We start from the raw sequence: 19,480 nt of genomic DNA on the forward strand, positions 1-19,480 counted from the left end.
GACAACGGGGCAGGGGGCGAGAAGAGCGGCAGGAAGGAGTAGAGAAAGTAAGACATGCAAAAGCAAAAGCCGTGGCCGGAGCAGCTCGGGGGGGAGGCGCTGGCGCAGCTCTGAGCCCTCCAGGAGCGCGGGGCTCCGGGCTGTGGGATCTTTGTGGGGGAACCTGGGGAGGGCTGGAGCCACGCGGTGCCTCTGCCCCATCCCACCTGCAGCGCACAGCGGGGGCCTGGCGTCCCCGGGTAGAAGTGCTGCGGCCTCAAGAAGGGAGGTGGACGGAACGCTGCGCTCCTCAGCCCTCATTCCTCAGCCTTGGAGGGACAGCACTCCCCACAGGGCAGCAGTGCTCAGGCACCCACACAGCCCTGCTCCCCCGAGCCCCAGCCGAAGGCACGAGGGGCTGCACGGCCACCGGGACGGGGCTGAGGGTCGCTCGTCTCCCGCACAGCTCTGCGGTCCCCCAGCACTGCCCCGCACACCCGGCATGGGGCCACACGCTGGAGCAGCCCCTCCTGGTGCCAGCTCTGCCCCGCTGACAAGTGACCACAACCACATCAGCAAATCACACCGGTCGTCATCCCCAGCACCGCACCGCGCTGCCATCCATCAGCACTGCAGCCCGCAGGCAGTCCCAGGTCCCAGCTGCTCCCTCCCACCCACAGCGACCAGTCAGCCACCAGGACGCAGCCCCAGCCCCAGGGCTGTGGGGAGCAGGAGGTGCTGGGGAAGGCCGTGCTGCTGCTCACCTGGTGTTTGGTGTGTGGCTGTGCTTTGTCTCTGCTCGGGGGCTGCACCTGCACCTCGCTGTGCATCGTGCCGATGGGGGTGGGCTGGGGGTACAAGAAGCACAACGTCAGGGGGAAGTTCTTTGCTGTGAGAGTGGTGAGGTGCTGGAACAGCTGCCCAGAGAGGCTGTGGATGCCCCGTCCATCCCTGGAGGTGTTCAAGGCCAGGTAGGATGAGGCTCTGGGCAGCCTGGGCTGGTGTTAAATGTGAAGGTTGGTGGCCCTGCCTGTGGCAGGGGGGTTGGAGCTTTGTGATCCTTGAGGTTCCTTCCAACCCCGTGATTTCGTGTGATTCTGTCAGCCGTGCCACCACTTGTGGCCAAAGGAACAAAGCAGCCCCAGCCCAGCCCCCAGCCCATGTCAGGGTGCCGATCCCCTGGCACAAGGGGGAGCCTCAGACTGCCGTGTAACAGCTCTAACACAACAGCCTGGCTCGGAGCTGCTCCCTGCCCTCCCCCGGCCGCCCCCTCCCCACTCACCAGTGGTTTCCCAGCCCAGTCGTATTCGTAGTCGAACACAAAACCATTCCTCTCAAACAGATCCGTGAAGAGCTTTCGCAGGTAATCGTAGTCCGGCTTCTCAAAGAAGTCCAAGCGCCGCACGTAGCGCAGGTATGTGGCCATCTCCTCTGCGGGGACAGGGGGGCTCAGTTTGGGTGGGGGGGAGGTGGGGAGCCGAGCTGGGGCCACACCGGGTGCCCTCACCTGGGAAGTTCTCACACAGCACCTCCACCGGCGTGGCTCGCTTGGTGTCACCGATCTTCTGATACCTCTCCTTTAGTGTGTCCGCCTGGCAGGGGCGAGCGGGGTCAGGGGGAGGCAGGGGGAGCATCGGGGGGCAGCTGGGATGTCCCCACAGCACGGGGGGACACCATAGGGGTGGCACGGCACAGGCAGGGTTCCGAGCAGCCCCCGGCCCTTTACCTTCAGGCCCTGCCAGGGAAGGCTCCCACGGAGGAAGTACATAAACATATGGCCTAACGCTTCCAGGTCGTCCCTGCGGCTTTGTTCTGAGCGGAGACAGAAGTCGGTGGTGAGCACTTCCCCCCCCAAAAACCCTCTTCGCCCCCCCAGCCCATACAGGTGGATGGGCAGCCCCACAGCCCCCCCGTACCCTTCCCAAGGTGGGTGTTGATGCTCATGTAACGCGCCGTCCCCGTCAGGCTCTTGTGCTCTCTGTAGGGGATGTGTTTTTTGGTCTCGGGGTCGATGTACTCTTTGGCCAGGCCGAAATCAATGATGTGGATGGTGTGCTGCCGTTTGCTGCCCGGCCGCCCCACCAGGAAGTTCTCCGGTTTGACGTCTCTGTAGATGAGGCTTTTGGTGTGGACGTACTCCATCCGTGTGATCTGAAGGGATGGGGGTCAGTGGGCTGGGCTGCCTGGCCCCCCTAGCCCCGCCGTGCCCCCCTCGCCCCCCCTCCTGCCCTCCCCTCACCAGCTGGATGGCGATCATCAGGACGGTTTTGAGGGTGAAGGTGCGGTCGCACAGATCAAAGAGATCCTCCAGGCTGGGGCCCAGCAGCTCCAGCACCATGGCGTTGTACTTCCCGCAGGGGCCGAAGTAGTAAACCTGAGGAATTCCTTCTGCGAGAGAGGAAAAGGGGGGGGGTCAATGTGTGCATTGGTGGGGGGGAGCAGCCCCTGCAGCTCCTGGCAGTGCTGCATCACACGGCTGGGGCTCTCCGGCTGTACCTGCATTGCCGAGCTGCTTGTAGAAGCGGTATTCCAGGTGCAGCTGTGGGGCCCGAGACTTGATGGGCTCCTGCGAGGAGAGAAGCAGAGCTCAGTGCTGCTGGGGGGAGGCCCTGAGGTCACCCCCCGCCCGCACTGCAGGAGGACTCACCAATTTGATCGCTACGTATTCGTTGGTGTAGAGGTTCTTCCCTGCAAGGAAACACCAACAAAAGGCATTGCCAGTGAGCGGGGCTCCCCATCCCCACACCCACAGGAGGACCTTCCCACCCATAGCTCCTAAGGGCCGAGCTGCAGTGCCCGCACAGCTCAGCACAGCCCTACAGCAGCCCCCCGGAACCCCCCTTGTGCTGCCCCAGCTCTGCCCCCACACAGAGGGCCCCTCCTGCAGCACGGTGAGCACACAGGCGCCGCACGCTGCCCGATGGAGCTGCATCTGTTTGGGGTTTCCACCAAGCAATCTGCTCCTCCTGCCGTGAGATTTCATCTGAAGCCACCTGAAGCAGCAGTAAATCCTCGCTGGGTGACAGCAGAGCCAGCTGCTGAGCAGGGTTATGGGGAAGGGATGAATGAATGGGGGATATGAAGGGAGCGGAGAGGGCTGGAGCTGCTGCCCCATCCCGTGCAGGGAGCTCCCCAGCACACAGAGCCTCTGTGGGGACAGCATGGGAAAGTCAGAGCCTGCCGTGGTTTGGTTACAGCCAGGGCTCCTGGTTACTCACCACAGGGTGGGGGATAAGAAGGGGAGAAGAAATGCAGGGGGGGCGGCAGCCCGGCCAGATGGATGCTGTGAATCTGAGTGCCAGCCCCAGCAATGGGCTGCACTCCTCTGACACCCCCATGGTTCACCCCCTCCTGTAACGTGGGGGCAGGGAGACCAGCAGCATCACTGCGAGCTGCTGGCCCCCAGCCTGCTAAACACGGGGTGCAAAGGCAGAGGGAGTGAACAAAAAGCTCCAGGAGGGGAAAAGGGAAGGAGAATGGAAGGAGGGCTGGGGCTGCTCAGCCAGGCCTGCCCCCACAGCGAGGTTGGCTCCTGCACAGCCCTGAATTTGTCCAAATTCCGGCCGTTTTAACACCTAAAAGGCATCGCCCCCAGGTGGGCCCTCACCGCTGCGGGGCTGCATGGAAACAAAGGTGGTTGCGAAGCAGAAAACTGAAATCCAAGCAGCAAAACGGGTGGCAGAGAGCAAATATTTGCCTTTGCAAAGGGCCCTTTGCCCCATCAGCACAGTGCTGCCTCCAGACCAAGCAGTGGATCGGGCAGCTGCTCCCACACGTCACGGCTGCACAGTGAGGGCAGCTCAGGCACTGCGAGCTCTGAGTGCTCACCATCGCCGTGCTGCTCCCCCAGAGCAGACCACTGCTTTTAATACCATCCAAGAGAAAAGAAAACCATGAGCTCAGGGTTTGTCACACTGCAGCCGTGGGCTGTGAGGACCCACTCCTGTCTTCCTGCCCCCTCCAAAGAGCTGTTTTTAACTTTAGGAAGAAAAGTTGGAAGATGGAAGTTAAGTTGGAAAGAAGAAAGTCACCGCGCTTCCGTTCTGCTGCTGGAAACAGAAGCACCGGGGTGGGGAAAGGTAAGCAATCACCAAAACATCACAAGAAAATATAAATTTGCACACGTTTGCTGCCTCTGAGGTGCAGCTTTGGGGCAACCTGGCTGGCACAGGGTGCAGCAGGAAGCAGCAGTGGCTTGGGGACAAGACCTGCCCCCAGCACTGCACGCTTTGTGCCCAGGGGACACCTGGGAGCGTGCAGCCTGCGCTGCTCCTGCACCACGACCCGGCCTCTCTTCATTCCTCCTACAGCACCAGCCCTGCCCCAAAGCTCTCAGCCTGCTTCACCTGACACAGACTGAGCTCCTGCAGGCATCAGCTGTGTGCTGGCACAGCCCTGCTGGGACTGCAGGCCTCCGCTGCCCCTGATGCCCACTGGGGAGGTGAAATCCCACTGAGAACCTCCCAGGGCACGTGGGGTCACAGAAACACAGAATGGCCCAGGTTGGAAGGGACCTCAAGGATCACGAAGCTCCAACCCCCCCATCACAGGCAGGGCCACCAACCTCCATATTTCATACCAGCCCAGGCTGCCCAGGGCCCCATCCAACCTGGCCTTGAACACCTCCAGGGATGGACGGGGATCCACAACCTCTCTGGGCAGCTGTTCCAGCACCTCACCGCTCTCTCTGTAAAGAATTTCCCCCTGACATCCAACCTCAATCTCCCCTCCCTCAACTTCCAACCATTTCCCCTTGTCCTGCTGTTATCTCCCCTTTCCAAGAGCTGACTCCCCTCCTGTTTGCAGGCTCCCTTTAGGTACTGAAGGCTGCACTGAGGTCACCCCGCAGCCTTCTTTTCTCCAGGCTGAACAAGCCCAGCTCCCTCAGCCTGTCTTCCTAGGGGAGCTGCTCCAGCCCTCTGCTCATCTCTGTGGCTCCTCTGGACCCTCTCCAACCTCTCCAACAGCTCCGTGCCTTTCTCATGCTGGGGGCCCCAGACCTGGACGCAGTGCTGCAGATGGTGCCTCACGAGGGCAGAGTAAAGAGGGACAATCCCTGCCGGCCACCCCTCTTCTGATGGAGCCTAGGATCCTTGGGAGAGAACGGTGCTTCCCACAATGAACCCAAAGGGATGGGAATGGGGAGAGACGGACGAAGCGCTGCAGCAGAACCTTCACCCCACAGCATTTGGGAGAGGAAGCGCTGAGGAACAGAACCCAGTGGGGTCAGGGGCTGCCCAGACAGTGCTGCGGCGCAGGAGGGCACAGCAGCACGAGGCACAGCGAGGACAGAGGAGCAGAAGGCCCTTCTCACCTAGGCGGAGCTCCCCGAAATTGCCGCATCCGATCTTCTTTCCGACGCGGAAGTTGGGACCCACCATTAAGACTCCCGAGTTGGTTCCGGCGCTCCGACTTCCATGGCTGCTCCTTCCTCCACCCGTCTTGGACATCCTTTTACCTTCCTCCAGCTCCCCTTTCCCTCCTCTCTTATCAAAATCCATAAGTTTGTGATACCCCGGCCTCTCCACGGTTACGCTGCTGCCATACAAATCCCAGAGCTGCTGAAAGTTGAGGGGGAGAGGAGAAAAGAAGCGGGGCTGCCCTCGGTCAGTGCAGCATCCCGGTGTGCGGCGGGGGGACGAGCCGGGCTACTGCAACGTCGGTGCTTCCCGAGGTGCTGCCGGGATGGTCATCGTCACCGGTCACGAGGAGATCTTTGGTGGAGAGAACATCCTGCAGAGAGGGTCCTCCCAGCGCCCGGCGAGCTGCGGAGGGATGGGAGAGAGTCAGCGTAACACGGAGCTGTGCGCCCACCGCCCCGCCCCAGGGGTGGCAAAGGGGTACGGGGTGGTGCTGCTGCGGGGAGAGCAGAGCTGAAACCGCTGCCCTAAGAGAAGTCCTAAGTGGGAGGGAAGTTGTGCAGTGAGAGCCACAAGGCAGTGGGGAGGACAGTGTGCACATGGAGGGTGGATGGCAGAAGGGGCTGAGGCCCACGGAGCAAAGCACACAGCGTAGGGCAGCTATGGGGCACAGAGCTGAGCCCCACGGAGCAGAGCACCCAGCAAAGTGCTGCTATGGGGCACAGAGCTGAGCCCCATGGAGCAGAGCATCCAGCATAGGGCAGCTATGGGGCACAGAGCTGAGCCCCACGGAGCAGAGCACCCAGCATAGGGCAGCTATGGGGCACAGAGCTGAGCTCTATGGAGCAGAGCACCCAGCATAGGGCAGCTATGGGGCACAGAGCTGAGCCCCACGGAGCAGAGCTCCCGGCATAGGGCAGCTATGGGGCACAGAGCTGAGCTCTATGGAGCGGGGCACCCAGCAAAGCGCTGCTATGGGGCACAGTGCTGAGCCCCACAGAGCAGGGCACCCATCGTAGTGCTGCTATGGGGCAAAGCACAGTGGGCATAGGGCAGCTTCCTACAAAACAAAATGAGGATGCTGGCCCTGGAGGAGGCGGGCTGGGAGGATCCCTGCGGGTCAGGACCGGGTGCAGAGCAGCTGATGGCTGTGCACCTTTGCTTTGTGCCATGCAAGTGGATGTGAGGCCCCATCGTGCTGTGGCACAGATGGCAGCACCTGGGAGAGAGGTCTGGGTGGAAAGGCCAGCAGCCCAAGGCACAAAGTGCCCCTCTGCTCACCGTGAGCTGATACAGACATCGGTATGGGGGCAGAGAGAGGGACAGACAGACAGCCAGGCTCACACAGCCACCACAGATGGGTTTTTGTCCCCAGAGCAGTGGCTGCAGTCCCCTCTGCTCCCCTCCAGCTCCTGTTGCACTACTGTCAGTCCTCAGCTCTGCTACTGCGGGTTAACCAAGCAAACCCAGCCCCCTCCAGCACTCAGACTGCAGGAAATGAGCACACTGCAAGCCCTGACGCTCAGCCAAAGCCCATAAAACTTTTTACTGGCTTGCAATAGCTATTAATAATAATAAAAAAGGCTTCTTGTGCTAAAGGATGCACAGGGGGAGGGGGGATGAGGGAGGGTCTGAGAGCACTTTCAGGCAGCCCAGGAGCTGCCCTGCTCCCCATCCAACAGCACAGCTCATTTTGGAGCACAGTGCCTGCAGCAGGGTGAGGCTGAGCAGCGGGGGTTACGGGCTCCATTCCTGCAGGCTCTGAGCTGCCATCTCTGGAGCATCCTGCAAGAACACCCCACAGCTTCAGCTCTTCCCCTTCCTCACTGCACCACGCTGCCATGGCATCAAACCTACGGGGAGAAGCACAGCGAGGCATCGGGGTGTGGGGCAGGAAGGGCTGTGGGTGACGCTCAGAGCAGGGCCTCCCCGTGCTTTGCTCCCCCCCCAACCTGAGCACACGCAGCCAGCACGTCACATTCTGCTCACTCTTTGCTCCTTGATGTGGTCTTAAACCAAACCAGAGCTCCCCTGTAGCAATGTGAAGAGCTCCGACTCCAGGAAACAAAAACCAAAATGCACTGCAGACTAAAATGCAAGCGAGCAGCAGCACGATGGAACGGAACTACAAAAACAATGAGAGCCCCAACGGGGCCACGCAGAGCTGCTGTTCTCTGCTGGGTTTCCTTATCTGCCCTGGAGTTTGCAGCCTGGGCTGAAATACCCACGCTCAGAGGCTCCTGACCACGGCTGCAGGACTGAAAGGCTGGGAAGGTGTGTTGATGAAGTTCTTTCCCATGCACTGAAACCTCGTGGTTCATACGGTGCCATCTGGGGCACGTTGTTCTGGGCCCTCCAGGCACAGATGCCATTCCCAGCCCAAAGAGGTCACAAGAGAAGAACAAAAGAGGGGAATGGAGAGGAAGGAGCCCGAGGTCACTGTCTGGGACAGGCTGCACCCTGCTATTGCTGCTCCTGGCACACAGCGTTTGGTCCCCACCTGCATGCAGGATGGATCCCAACCCTGCAGAAAGGAAATGCAAAAAGAGAAAGAGAAGCTTCTGAGAGCATAAGGAAGAAAAGCCCTCAGCACTGCACTGATCCTGCCCCAGAGAACTGCCCACCAGCTGCCTGCAGCACTCTTTGGTATGGATCAGGGATGGAGCTCCTCCCTTGGGCTCCTCAGGCAGCTGAGAGCTCTGAGAAAAGCCCTGTCCGTGCAGCTACCGAAGGAGGGAGATCCAGTGGGGCTTCCAAGATGTACAAATAATCCAACTGTTCCTCATCTTCTGGGAACTGGATGTCCCATCCCAATTTGTCTGAGCCCAAAGGCAGCACCTCCTGCAGGACAGCAGGAGCGGCACCTGAGCTCAAGGCTCAGATCAGCGTGGGCTGCCATCTGCTGCACCCACTGCCCCCCTGTAAGAAGGGGAAAGCTCACAGCGTGGAGAAAACACGTCCTGGCTCTGCCTTCCTCCGTGCACTGAGGAGTGATTGGGATGGTGCAGCACCAGCGGATGTCCCAGCCAAACAACAGGCAGCAGCTCCTTCCAGCCCAGCTTCCTCCTGAGCCCTCAGGGTAAGAGCAGAGCAGTGGTGAGAAGGGCAAGAAGCACAGCCATCCAGTGGAGAAGGCAGTTCTGGGTGAGAGAACAGCACAATGAAGGCCCAACAGCTTCGTGGTCTGTGCACAGGGCTGGGAGCAGCAGAACCGAGGGCTTTTTGGGGTGAATCCCTTCAGAAAAGGAAGTCCTGGAAGCAGCTGCCTTCCCAGCAAGGCGCAGCACTCCGGGGTTTCTGCTGCCACAGAACATCTCCTCCCAGCCCTGTGAAGTGAAGCAGAGACGGTGCCCAGCCCTCCTCACTATGGCTGAGCTCCCCCAGCTCTGCTCACTGCCTCCTCCTTTGCACACTCACGTTGGTGTGGGCACAACACGAAGCCCCCATTCAACACCTCTCTGCAGTGTGGGGCTGTTTAGGGCAGCACACAGCTCAGCTCCAGGGCTCACAGCGGTGATGTGGGCACATCCCGCAGGGCTGACAGCGCTGTGTCTGCCTGGTCCAGCAGACCAGTCCTCAGGGGGAAAAACATAACAAAAAAAACCCCAACAAAACCCTAAACTGGGAAAGCAAAGCTTTTAATCCAACATGATCTGAGCATCCTTGTTCCAAACCTCCCCTCCCTTCCTGGCTCCCTGCTGCCCTGCGTCCCTTTGCGGCTCTGAGCCACGAAAATGAAAACGCTGGGATTAGAAAAGGAAATAAATAAAAAGGAGGAATGGTTTTGAACTAAAGAAAGGGAGATTTGGATTAGATGAGAGGATGGAGGGCTCTCCCAGAGGGTGGCAGGGCAGTCCCATAGGAGCCCCATGCCTGGAGGGGCAGCCAGCCCTCGGGGGGCACTGGGTGACCTTTAGGGTCCCCCTCCAACCCAAACCACGCCACGATTCCACAAGTGAAGCAAGCATTGTTGTCTTTACTCCCCATCCCTCCCCCCAGTCTGAAGGGTGCTGTGAAAATGATGGGTTTTTCTTCCTGAAAATGATGGGTTTTTCTTCCTGCCCTGCAGTGCCTGCCTTCCCCTTCCAGCTTTCCCATCCATTACACTTTTCCCCACGTCAGGAGTGCTCCCTGCCCAGCAGACATCACACGCTGCACTCCGGCCACTCCTCGCCTCCAACTTCCCATCTCTCCAAGTCATTTTCTCCCAGCTCCCAACCATTCCTGCAGCTCTTTCATGGATCACCATACACCACTCAACAGAGAACATTTGCTATTGACAGAGCTCTGCTTCACAGCTCGGTGGCCTGACAAATGCTCAGCTCCACCGAGCTTTCACCATGCAAAACCAATAATGAGTCACGCATGATTTCATTCAGATCTTTAGAGGTTACAAGCTGACACATTCAAAACCATCAGGCTGCTGGAAAAGCACAATCTCAGCTGCTCCTGAGATCCCAGTGATGGTGGGGAGGGACGAGCTGGCCCCACTCAGCATCTCTGCCGAGCAATGCATCTGCAGCCAAACGCAGAGCTCTGCTTTTCCTCGCATCCCCATCCAGTGCCATCACACCTGGATGGAAAATATTAGCAGGATTTTACCACGGAGCAGGAAATGCCACGGCTGGGATTTCAGCAGCAGCACGGGAACCAAGGAAAAGGCTAAAAATACAGCCCTAGGAAATACAGTAATAACAGTAAATATACAGATGCTAAAATAAGACCAGGTCTAAAAAGGAGACTGAAAAGGATCAAACACAGCACATCCCATCTGAGAACTGAGCGCCCCAGAGAGCACTCAAGGCTTGGGCTCAGCAGCCACAAGCTCAAACTTCCAACTACAGACCCATTACACCTACCAGAAAGAAAACACTGACGCTCTATCAGAGAGACCCGAATGGAAACAGTCCTGCGGTTGGCTGCATGCTGCCTGTAAGAAGCACTCTGTGCCTGTGTTCACCCCACTGTGAGAAGTGATTGTGCCCAACTCAGGCCCAGCAGCTCTGGCTCCTGAGCCTCTCTGCACACAGCCACTGGGATGGATCCACTGTGCATGGGAACAGCAGCAACGTCAAACCAGTGTGGGGTCGGGAGCAGCGGATCCTGGGGCAGGAAGGAGCTGGGCACCAAACCAGCGTGGGGTTGGATGCAGCAGGCTGTGGGGCAGGGAGGAGCTGGGCACCAGCACCCCTTTCCCTCCCAGCCCTGCTGCAGGAGGCCACCAGCACCTCCCACCTGCTCACTGCTGCTCTCCAAGACCATCAGCAGCTGCTGGGCCAGCAGAGGCTCTACTCCAGGCTGGGAAACTGAATGATGAACAGAAGACCCAGCTCCTGCTCCAGCCTGATGCCCTGCTGTTTGCACCTGGTGCTCCTGTGCACGGGTTGGCCAGTCTCTTTGCTGTCACTGTAAGCAGGATGCTGGAGGTAACAGGAGCAGTAACCCCTGTGAGCAATGGGAAAGATGCAGGCTCTGCCCCTGCATGAAGTAACGCAGGGCCGTAACTCTGCAGAATCCATCACATCTCAGCAGTTCAACACAAAGAGGCCAATTGGGACGCTGAAGTGGTTTCGGTTTTACTCATGCAGACACAGTAGTAGTAGGAGAAAGGAAGTTCCTGACAGACAAAGCAGAGCCTCTGAGTGGGAGACCAGAGAAGGACAGCATCAGCCACAGCCTGGCTCCCAGCACCTCTGCTCTTCCCTAGAGACACTGCATGCAGCCCAGACATCGTGCTGATGAGGCCCTGCACAGGAGCAGCGTTCAGTCGGGCCCTTCATAGCCCCAGCACGACTTGAACAAGTGGTCTCAGCCTCGAGCCCCCCGCACACACCGCCTTCTGCAGCCCCGCCAGCAGGTTTTCTATTGAAACCTAACAAAGCAGCCGCAGCACAACGAGCTCTGCTTGGACACCGGATCCTAATTAAGTCCACGCTGCTGCTGGGAGGCAGAGCTGCAAAGGAACCAGCTGCCTTCCAGGAACATGTAGCAGCTGGCCAGCACAAACCTGCACACCAGTCCCGTGAGAGCACTCTGAGCTGCAAGGCCGAGCCCAGCAGGATTCAGAGCACACATCCCAGCCAGATCCGATCTGAGCTCTCCCAGTGCTGCGCTTCGCCCCCTGTGATGCCCAAGGTTTGCTTTCAAGCCCAGTAACTGTGCTGAACAAGCTCCTGAGACTGCCTGCATCCCAAATCAACAAGTTCCGTTGGTACTTTGGGCAGTGGAGAAGCCCAAGGAGCTGCTGCCTCACCAGCTGCCACGCACAGCACCTCAGACACGCGCAGGGAGGACAAACCTGTTCTGTATTTCAACCTCTGCCACCAGACACAGATCTTTTATTGCCATTTCTGCTTCAGCTGCGGGGAGAAGCCACAGCAAGAGCTCAGCCACACTTCCTGCTGCCTGGGCTCACGATTCTCCACCACCACCACCGACCATCACGCTGTCAGTGCCAGTACCCGTGCTGTGCTCTGGGAGCAGGGCAGCAAAGCATTCCACCCTTACGTTGGGCTTCTGAGCCAGGCCAGCTCCTCCCACTTCACCTTCCTGCCCAGCCCCGGGCTCACAGCCTGCAGCACTGACATGGAGGTTTCCACACCAGTGGGTGATCCTCACCAGCAGAGTGGAACAGCCACTTCCATCTCACAGCTCGCTTAGAGGCCGGAACGCCTCCCCTGTGTCACTGCAGCCTGCAATAAGGTTAAGACCATCTCCGCCAGCACGCTGCTTCCCCAGCCTGTCCCTGAATACTCCCATGTCCTCAAAAGCCAACACTTCTAAAAGCAGCATAAAGCATTTGCTCACCGTTCTCTCCACGAGGGATCTTAGCGCACATCATGCACAGGAACGGATGCAAACCAAGAGCTGCCATCGGTTTCCCAGGCAGCCAGAAGAGAGGAAGGCTTTCTCCCCTCCTCCTCTGCAACCACAGAAGCGCTGCACTTCTGCTCCACAGCAGCACCAGCCCAGACTGACGCCCAGCAGAGGCTGCAGACCTGCCCAGCAACAGGCTTTGGGGCACCCGAGGGCTTTGCTCTGCTGCTGGTGCCATTAGTGCACCTCACTGGAGCAGGAGAGCAGATGTTTTGGCAAATGAGCGCCCGTTTCCCACCCCACAGCTGTGGGCTTGCTTCCCAGCCTGGCACTGGGGCTGCTTTGCATGGCTTGCTGTTCAGAAATGTTGGGTTTTTCAACCTTCTTCCTCCAAACACTCAGTTTTAAGTGCCCACGTGCAATTCAAAGTTAGCGTGAGGGTTTCATTCAGATGCATGAGGCTCCTGAAGACCTCCGAGCCCCTCCGTGCAGTCTGTAAGAACACCAAAGCAGGGAGATGGGAGCACATCCTGCTGCTCTGCAAGGCTGGCTCTCCTAACTTCACACCATCACTTCTCCCCACGCTGCTGCAACAGCACTGATGTAACCCTTCAATTTGCTCCTGTTTATGCAACTGCTGGAGGCTGAAGATGGAAAACAAACAAGGATGTGATAGCAGCAACCCCAACCCCAAACACCTCAGAGACCCCCGCGGCCTCAAGTCCCATACGTGCCTCCTTCCAGCACAGAGGGATCAGCTGCAGTGAGGACAAGGGGCTCCACATCTGGTCTGCAAAGGGACAGAAACATTTCCCAACCCTTATCCTATAACAAAGGGAACCTCCTGGATGCATGTGGCTCCTTCCCTTCCTTCCCTCCCCCAGGCCCAAGCTAGGGGACAGGCTCAGAACCTCCTGTCCACCTGGAGGAGATTTCCTCCCTCCCAGCAGCCAGGACACACCTCCCAGCACGCTGGGCAGGAGCCCAAGCAGCAGCATTCATTGGTGTGTCTTCCTGCTGCTCCCAATTGCAAGCTCCAGGGGTTTTCCAGACAGCTGATGCAAAGGGCAAATGCCCTTTGGTTCTTACACTCTCTGCAGCTCGAGGTACTTCAGTAAGGAAGTGCTGCTACAGAAGAGGGAACTGAGGCACAACTGCCCACCATCATACAGAACGCTGCTTCACAAGTGGGAGAACAGCCCTGGGACGTGGAGATGGAGGGCAGGCTGTGCTCCCATCCTACAAACAGCTCAGAGCACAGGGGGGCTCAGCACTGAGGCCAAAGGCACTGATCCCTCTGGGAACAGCACGGAGCTGAGGCTGGGGAAGGGCTCTGCACCAGAGGGCAGCAGGCATGGAGCCTCCAGGGAACTGCTCACTCACACGTGAGGATTGGGGCACTCTGAGCCCTGCAGCCGGGAGGGGAAACCAGAAGTTCATATTCTACCACAAGGAAGCATAGCCAAAGTGCTCCAGCCCCACAAATCCCAAGCACAGGCCCAGGCTCTGTGCAATGCCTGCTGGTTTGTGCACTGCCACCGTGAGATGCGTGGCAGCAGGCTTCCCCCGGCCCATCTGGGGACTGTCACTGCACACAGATCTGCCTGGCCTCACGTCATGCGTATCACCACCAAACCCTCTGCTGTCAGCAGGATCTGGGCTGGCATAAACACTTTTAATAGTAGGAGCTTTTTTTTTTTTTTTTCCCCTTAACCCATATCCTTTTGACAGAACCAGGTTAGGAAGCAGCTGCACCGGCAGATCTGGGGTGGCCTTCTGTGATGCGAGGTGGGGAGAAAGGGAACAAGCAATCACTTCCATCACCAAAATACAGCTCATTTCAACTCCCCTATGGTTACACAAAAGCAGGGGACACCAACAGTGACTGAAGCAGCTCTGCTGTGTCCCAACAGAGTCCTGGAGGTGGGGATCAGGGGGTGCTGCTCCCACTGGTGATGAGGCTGCTTCCATTTCTGGGCTGTGGAGCTGCAGCACTGCCCAGCCGAGCTGTCCCACATTCCAACAAGCACTGCTTCCCCCCATGCTCTCTCCCTCAGGCTGCCCAAAGCCTCACACATTTCCCAAATTGCTGCCAAATCTTAAGAATTGGGAGGGGAAGGAGAAGGGTGGAAGGGCAAGCTTCCAGAGGGGTTCACAGGGAAATCTCTCCCCTGAGCCATCAGACTCCCTGCAGTGGGATGCCAGCACTGTTTCCCTTTTAGAAGCAAGCTGCACGGGCTCAGCGCCGCCCTGCCTTACACAGGGACAGCTTCCAGGGCCACCAGCAGGACCCAGGGCCCCCCCACCGGGTGGAAGGAGCGGCAAGGAGGCACCGTGCAATTAATCCTCCCTGCAGAGTAAGTGGGGCAGAGGGACGTGCTGTGGCACGGCAACATCCATCTGCTTACACGCCAGCGTCAGCAGCGCCTTCGGAGAAGCACCGAGCGATCCGTGAGGCTTTTCTCCTCCCACCCCCTCTATTACAAGGCTGAGCAGCTCAGTCCTTCCTTGCATCCTCTCTTGGTGGTACACAGGCTGACCTGCTGTCTTCATAGGTGGGGAAGCAAAGCAATACAAAACAGACACACCTCAGATCTCCCCATGAGATCAGGACAGCACCAAAGCAGGAGCACCGCGAGGGCTGCAGACGGAGAGGCAGCCCCAGAGTTGCTACAGGTCAGGAGAGGGACGCGAACGCACGGAGACTTCTCAAGGAGTTCATCCAGAAGCCAGCCACCTCTCAGACAGGGAGCTATGGTGCAACCTTGCTGCTTTCTCCCCTTCCCCTACCTGCTCAAGACCTGGTTCCACACAAAGGGATGATGTGTAGTGTCAGAGGAACGTGCAGGAGACACCCCCGTGAGGACCCGCTCCATGCTGCTGCTATTAATATCTGGAACATTACTTGCATGTACAAACTGTCCCTTCTCCCTCATTTCTGGGCTCTCACTTCTGTGAGCTGTCCCAGAAAGCCCAGCCAACACACGCTCACCCTTCCTTAGCACACACTTCTATCTGAAGCCCAAACCTTTTGTTTCTAGTTCCTGCCGCTTCTCCTAGTCCCTGCAGGCAGCACACCTCTGCTCTGGCTTCCTCATTCACTGCACGCCCCATCCATGGGCCTAACCCCACCACTGCCTTTGTTACAGCAATGGCACAGTGCTGCTGTAGCCTCAGAGTGGCATGAACCCCCCCCGGGCCCTTCATGGCTATGGACGGGCTGCAGGCTGTGCTCAGGCTGCACAGACTCAGCTCAGGTACCTCCACAGACAGCGCCAGGTGTCTGCAAAAGGGAATGAGCCAACGTCCATCTTCCTTAACAGCCCCCTGAGCCCGGCTCCCCTGTGCCGGACGGGGCTCTGACAAAAGCCCTCACTTCCCCATCACACTCACAGCCACGCCAGCCAGGCTCAGGAGCATACAAGCTATTTTTTATCTAAGCACACCTCAGTTAAATAATCAGGAATCCAACAAGAGCGCAGAGCGCACGCAGCAGAGGCTTCGATGTGCAACAGAGGCAGAGCAGATTTCAGTGCCAGAGCTGGAACTGGGAACTCAGCCTGGCTGCAGAGTCAGAGCTGGGCAAAGAGCAGCGGGTTCCCCCCAGCAGCACGTCCTCACCAACCCACCTCCGGGCTGCCAGCACTGCGGGCGGGGGCTCACCGTGGGCCAGGCAGTGCCATTCGTGGCACAAATCGAGAAGGATCGCACCGAGGTGAGCGAGGAGAAGCCGTAAGCAGGAAAACTGCCATTCACAGGACTGCTGCGCAGCATTTCACAGCCACCAAAGGCTGAAGCAAAAGCAAAAGCAGCACAGCGCTTCTTTTCCAACAGGATTTTTTCATCAGGAAGTTGACACACGCTCCAGCCCGGCTCCCCCCGTTGGAAGCGGCCCCAAACCTGAGCCTTAACCCCTGGCAGTGGGACAGGCACACCCAGCTGCACAGACGTTTCCTCCCTGTGCTGCTGCTCGGGCCCACGGGGCAACGTGGGGCCCTCATAGACCTGTATGCACAGAGACCAAAGCATTTCCTGCAATCCCCCCACGCTCCCCCTTCATGGATGTTCTTCTCTCAAACTTCTTCCTTAAGGCAAATATTTGGAGTCCAGCAGGCATTCCTCATTGCAGGAACAAGTTAAATATTGGCCCTAAAACACCAGCAAGTGCCTTTAAACGATTTCAGGCTGGAGAAGCATTGCTCTGGACTTTGATTTCTGGCTCTGAGCAGAAATAGGAGCAAAGCACCCGGAGCTGCACTCTGTCCCAGGAGCTGTCAGCATCTGGGATCTGTCCCCTGCTCCAGGTGTCTGCTGTCATCCCGCCGCACTGCATCCTCTGGTTATTTCAAGACCTGCACTTGGATACTCAGAGATGTTAGAGCAGACCCGAGGGGAACAGCAGGTGCCCCCCAGGCTGCAGCTCAGCCTTCAGCACTGCTTCAAACAGCATCCTTTGTGGTGTCTGTGCTGGGGAACACAGATGGAGGCTGTGAGCAAAACTTTTGGGATAAGGCGAACCAACAGCTGGGAGTGGGGGTGTTCCAGGAGAGCACAGAATGGGCTGGAAAGCCCCATTCCTTTCCCACTTTGAGCTGGGAATTCAAACAGGGAGAGAACCAACAGCCCGTCTCAAAATCGGAGAAGAAAAAGGGTCTCATGTTGTCATTTATACACCAGCACAGACCCAACAGCAGAAAGCAGTGATTTCCTAGTGGAGGACGTCAGGCACTGATGAGGTCTGCAAGAATAGAGCAGCACAGAACCATGCTCCTGCCAAGGAAAGCTTCACGGAATTCAAGTTCAAGACCAACATTAGCCCCTGTTAATTAAGTTAAGAACAACCCTCTTAGGAAGGCAAAGCCTGCGCATCACCTGCCAAGCATCTCGTTTGCCATTTGGAAAGCAAAAGCCAGGCCTCCTTCATTAAAAAATATTACATCACATTAAACAACAAAGGGCCACGGGACACTCTGGTCAGTGCTTTCCCTGGGAACAAACCCTTATGGCTGCGGGTCACGCACCTCTCGACCCACCCATGTGAAGCTCTGCCTGCAGGCTGATGCTTATCCGCATGGAGAAGCATCCCCTAAATCACAGGGCATGAGAGCACTGACCCTCACCGAGCTCCCTGAGCTGCAGTGTCACACCACAGTGCACGGATGCAGCCAGCCCTGTGGTTTCCCATTTGCTGCTTCATCCCTTTCCCCCCACAGCAGAACGATGCTGTCGGAACCCGTGAGAGGTTCAGGGAGAAAACTGATGGTTCCGAACACATCAGGCCAACCACAAGACTGGGAGGGCTGAGCCAGGTTATGTACCCCAAAGGGGCACCCAGCAGCACAGCAAAGAGATTTCGAGTGCCTCTGCCAGAGGTGCGTGCTGCAATACTTTGTTTTAACCCAGTTTCTGTGCAACAGGAAGCACCAAAGCTGGAGCAGGGATTTCAGGGGATCCCCAGGAGATGGAGAGCAGCCAGCATGGTGATGGGAGCCCACAAAAGCCCCAGTGCTCAGCGTGCAGCTGCTCCAGAAATCACCTCTCTGCTTCCCTCACCGCTTAGCCCTCTGCCTGCTGCATTGCCACAGCCTTCCAGGAGGCACTGACTGCCAGCAGGAAGCACAAGGATCCATTCTAATTAAAAAAATAAACAGATAAATTAGAAATCCCACTATTTATAAGCACACAAGGTGCTGATCCACGTACACAAAGGATGCCTGTAGCAAGCTCAACCTCCTCCCTCACCCCTCCTCAGCAGGGCAATGGGGCTGAGGGTTTGGCAGCACAAGGTGCCATCATCCTGAGGCTTTGGTGTCCAAAACCCAGCCATGCAGGTACTCAGCCTCCTGGCCACACAAAGGCAGGGGCTGTCAGCAGTTCTGCTGCTGCCAGAGCACAGGCTGCACACACACGAGATGGAGCAGCCACAGAACAGCACTGCTGCTCCCAGCACAGCACTTCTCACCACAGCAGCTCAGGAAAGCACCAGGGGAAGGGGAGGGTACAGACAGCCCGAGCCCAGGAAACGTGTTTACTGGCATGCTGCTCTCAGACATCATCTCCTCCAGCCCAGAGGGGGTGGGGGGAAATACTGATTGTCCACCAGCACCAGCCTCGTGCAGTTCCCATTGATCCGCTGAGTCACTCTCAGATTAGCAGTTTTGACAACACTCGGGCTGCACAGGAGCTCAGAAGCAGAATACAAAGCAAGAGGAGACGCAAAGCCTGGCGCTGCACCGGCGCAGGGAAGCACTCAGAGCAGAATTCGGAAACCTGCTGAACTGCAACTGCTAACTTCCTCCTCTCCACTCGCTCTTCTGAAGAGTGCAGCAACAAGAAAACCAAACACGAGCCACGCTGCAGCGACACAGAGCTCCATTCAGTGCTTCTCGAGATGCTGCCGGACAGACAAACATCCTCCCCTGCAAACCAACGCCAACTGCACCCCGGTTGGTTTGGTGCAGGCATAGAGCAGAGCAGCAGCTGTATTTGCAGAGCACTACAGAACCCATTTATGCCCATTTATAAGGCCTTACAGGTTTGTAGGCTGGCGACCAGGAGCTGCAATCCCAAGGCTACGGGAGGGCAGCACCCTGCAACAGCAGGATGATCCCAACAACCCCTGGGGAACTCGGGGCTCCTCCAGGTGCACACCAGCAAGAAGCTGCCACCAACCCAGCAGCACGCTTGGGTTCGATTACCACTGTGACCCTCCAACCTTCCCAGGGGCCCCACAGCAGCACTAAAACCAGCCCTGACCAACGCTCCTACCCACAGCGCACCAAATTACAGCAAAACTCAACAAATCTCTGGCAAGCCCCAGCTGCCAAACCCACCCCAACACAGCAAAGGCCTCTCCCCGCCATCCCCACGGAGGCCTCCTGCCCTAATTCACAGCGATTCTCTTTCACTGGCAAACACCAAACGCTCGCTCCCATCTGTTATATAAGGGCCAGCGCTCCGAGCTCGGCGGTGGCAGCTCGGGGTGGGGGCAGAGGGCTGCACACCAACAGGACAGCCCAGCTGCCCCATGAACTCACGCACTCCTCAGGATTTATTTCCAGATATCCAACCACTTGTTGTGCAGAAGGTAAAGCAGTTAACGAGGCAACTTCCCAACGCAGCAGTGTGTCTGGTTCCCACACCAGCAGCCGTTTCACACAGGACAGGAGCGGGCTATGGCTGACCTCCAGCTCAGGTTGGTTTCACCAACTTCACCGTTTCACTTCAGAACCACACAAACACACACACACACACACAACATGGCTGGTAGCTGCCCAGACCACACGCCGTTCCTCCACGCCCAGCTCCCCCACAGAAGCCCAGCG

General features: G+C 57.9%; 1 protein-coding gene across 1 annotated transcript; it reads right to left on the reverse strand.

Annotated features, from left to right (window-relative positions):
- Positions 1–533: 533 nt before the first annotated feature.
- On the reverse strand, positions 534–8,240 carry CSNK1G2 (casein kinase 1 gamma 2). Its single transcript, XM_010724850.3, has 9 exons — positions 5,294–8,240; positions 2,627–2,667; positions 2,476–2,545; positions 2,219–2,367; positions 1,896–2,130; positions 1,706–1,791; positions 1,487–1,571; positions 1,262–1,410; positions 534–827 (listed from the first exon to the last, which is right to left on the reverse strand). Exons 1-9 carry the CDS (start codon positions 5,478–5,480, stop codon positions 552–554), a joined length of 1,278 nt encoding a protein of 425 aa, XP_010723152.1. The 5' UTR covers positions 5,481–8,240; the 3' UTR covers positions 534–551.
- Between the last annotated feature and the right edge of the window lie 11,240 nt (positions 8,241–19,480).

This window comes from Meleagris gallopavo, chromosome 30 (genome assembly GCF_000146605.3).
Source record: "Meleagris gallopavo isolate NT-WF06-2002-E0010 breed Aviagen turkey brand Nicholas breeding stock chromosome 30, Turkey_5.1, whole genome shotgun sequence".
Classification (NCBI taxonomy): Eukaryota; Metazoa; Chordata; class Aves; order Galliformes; family Phasianidae; genus Meleagris; species Meleagris gallopavo.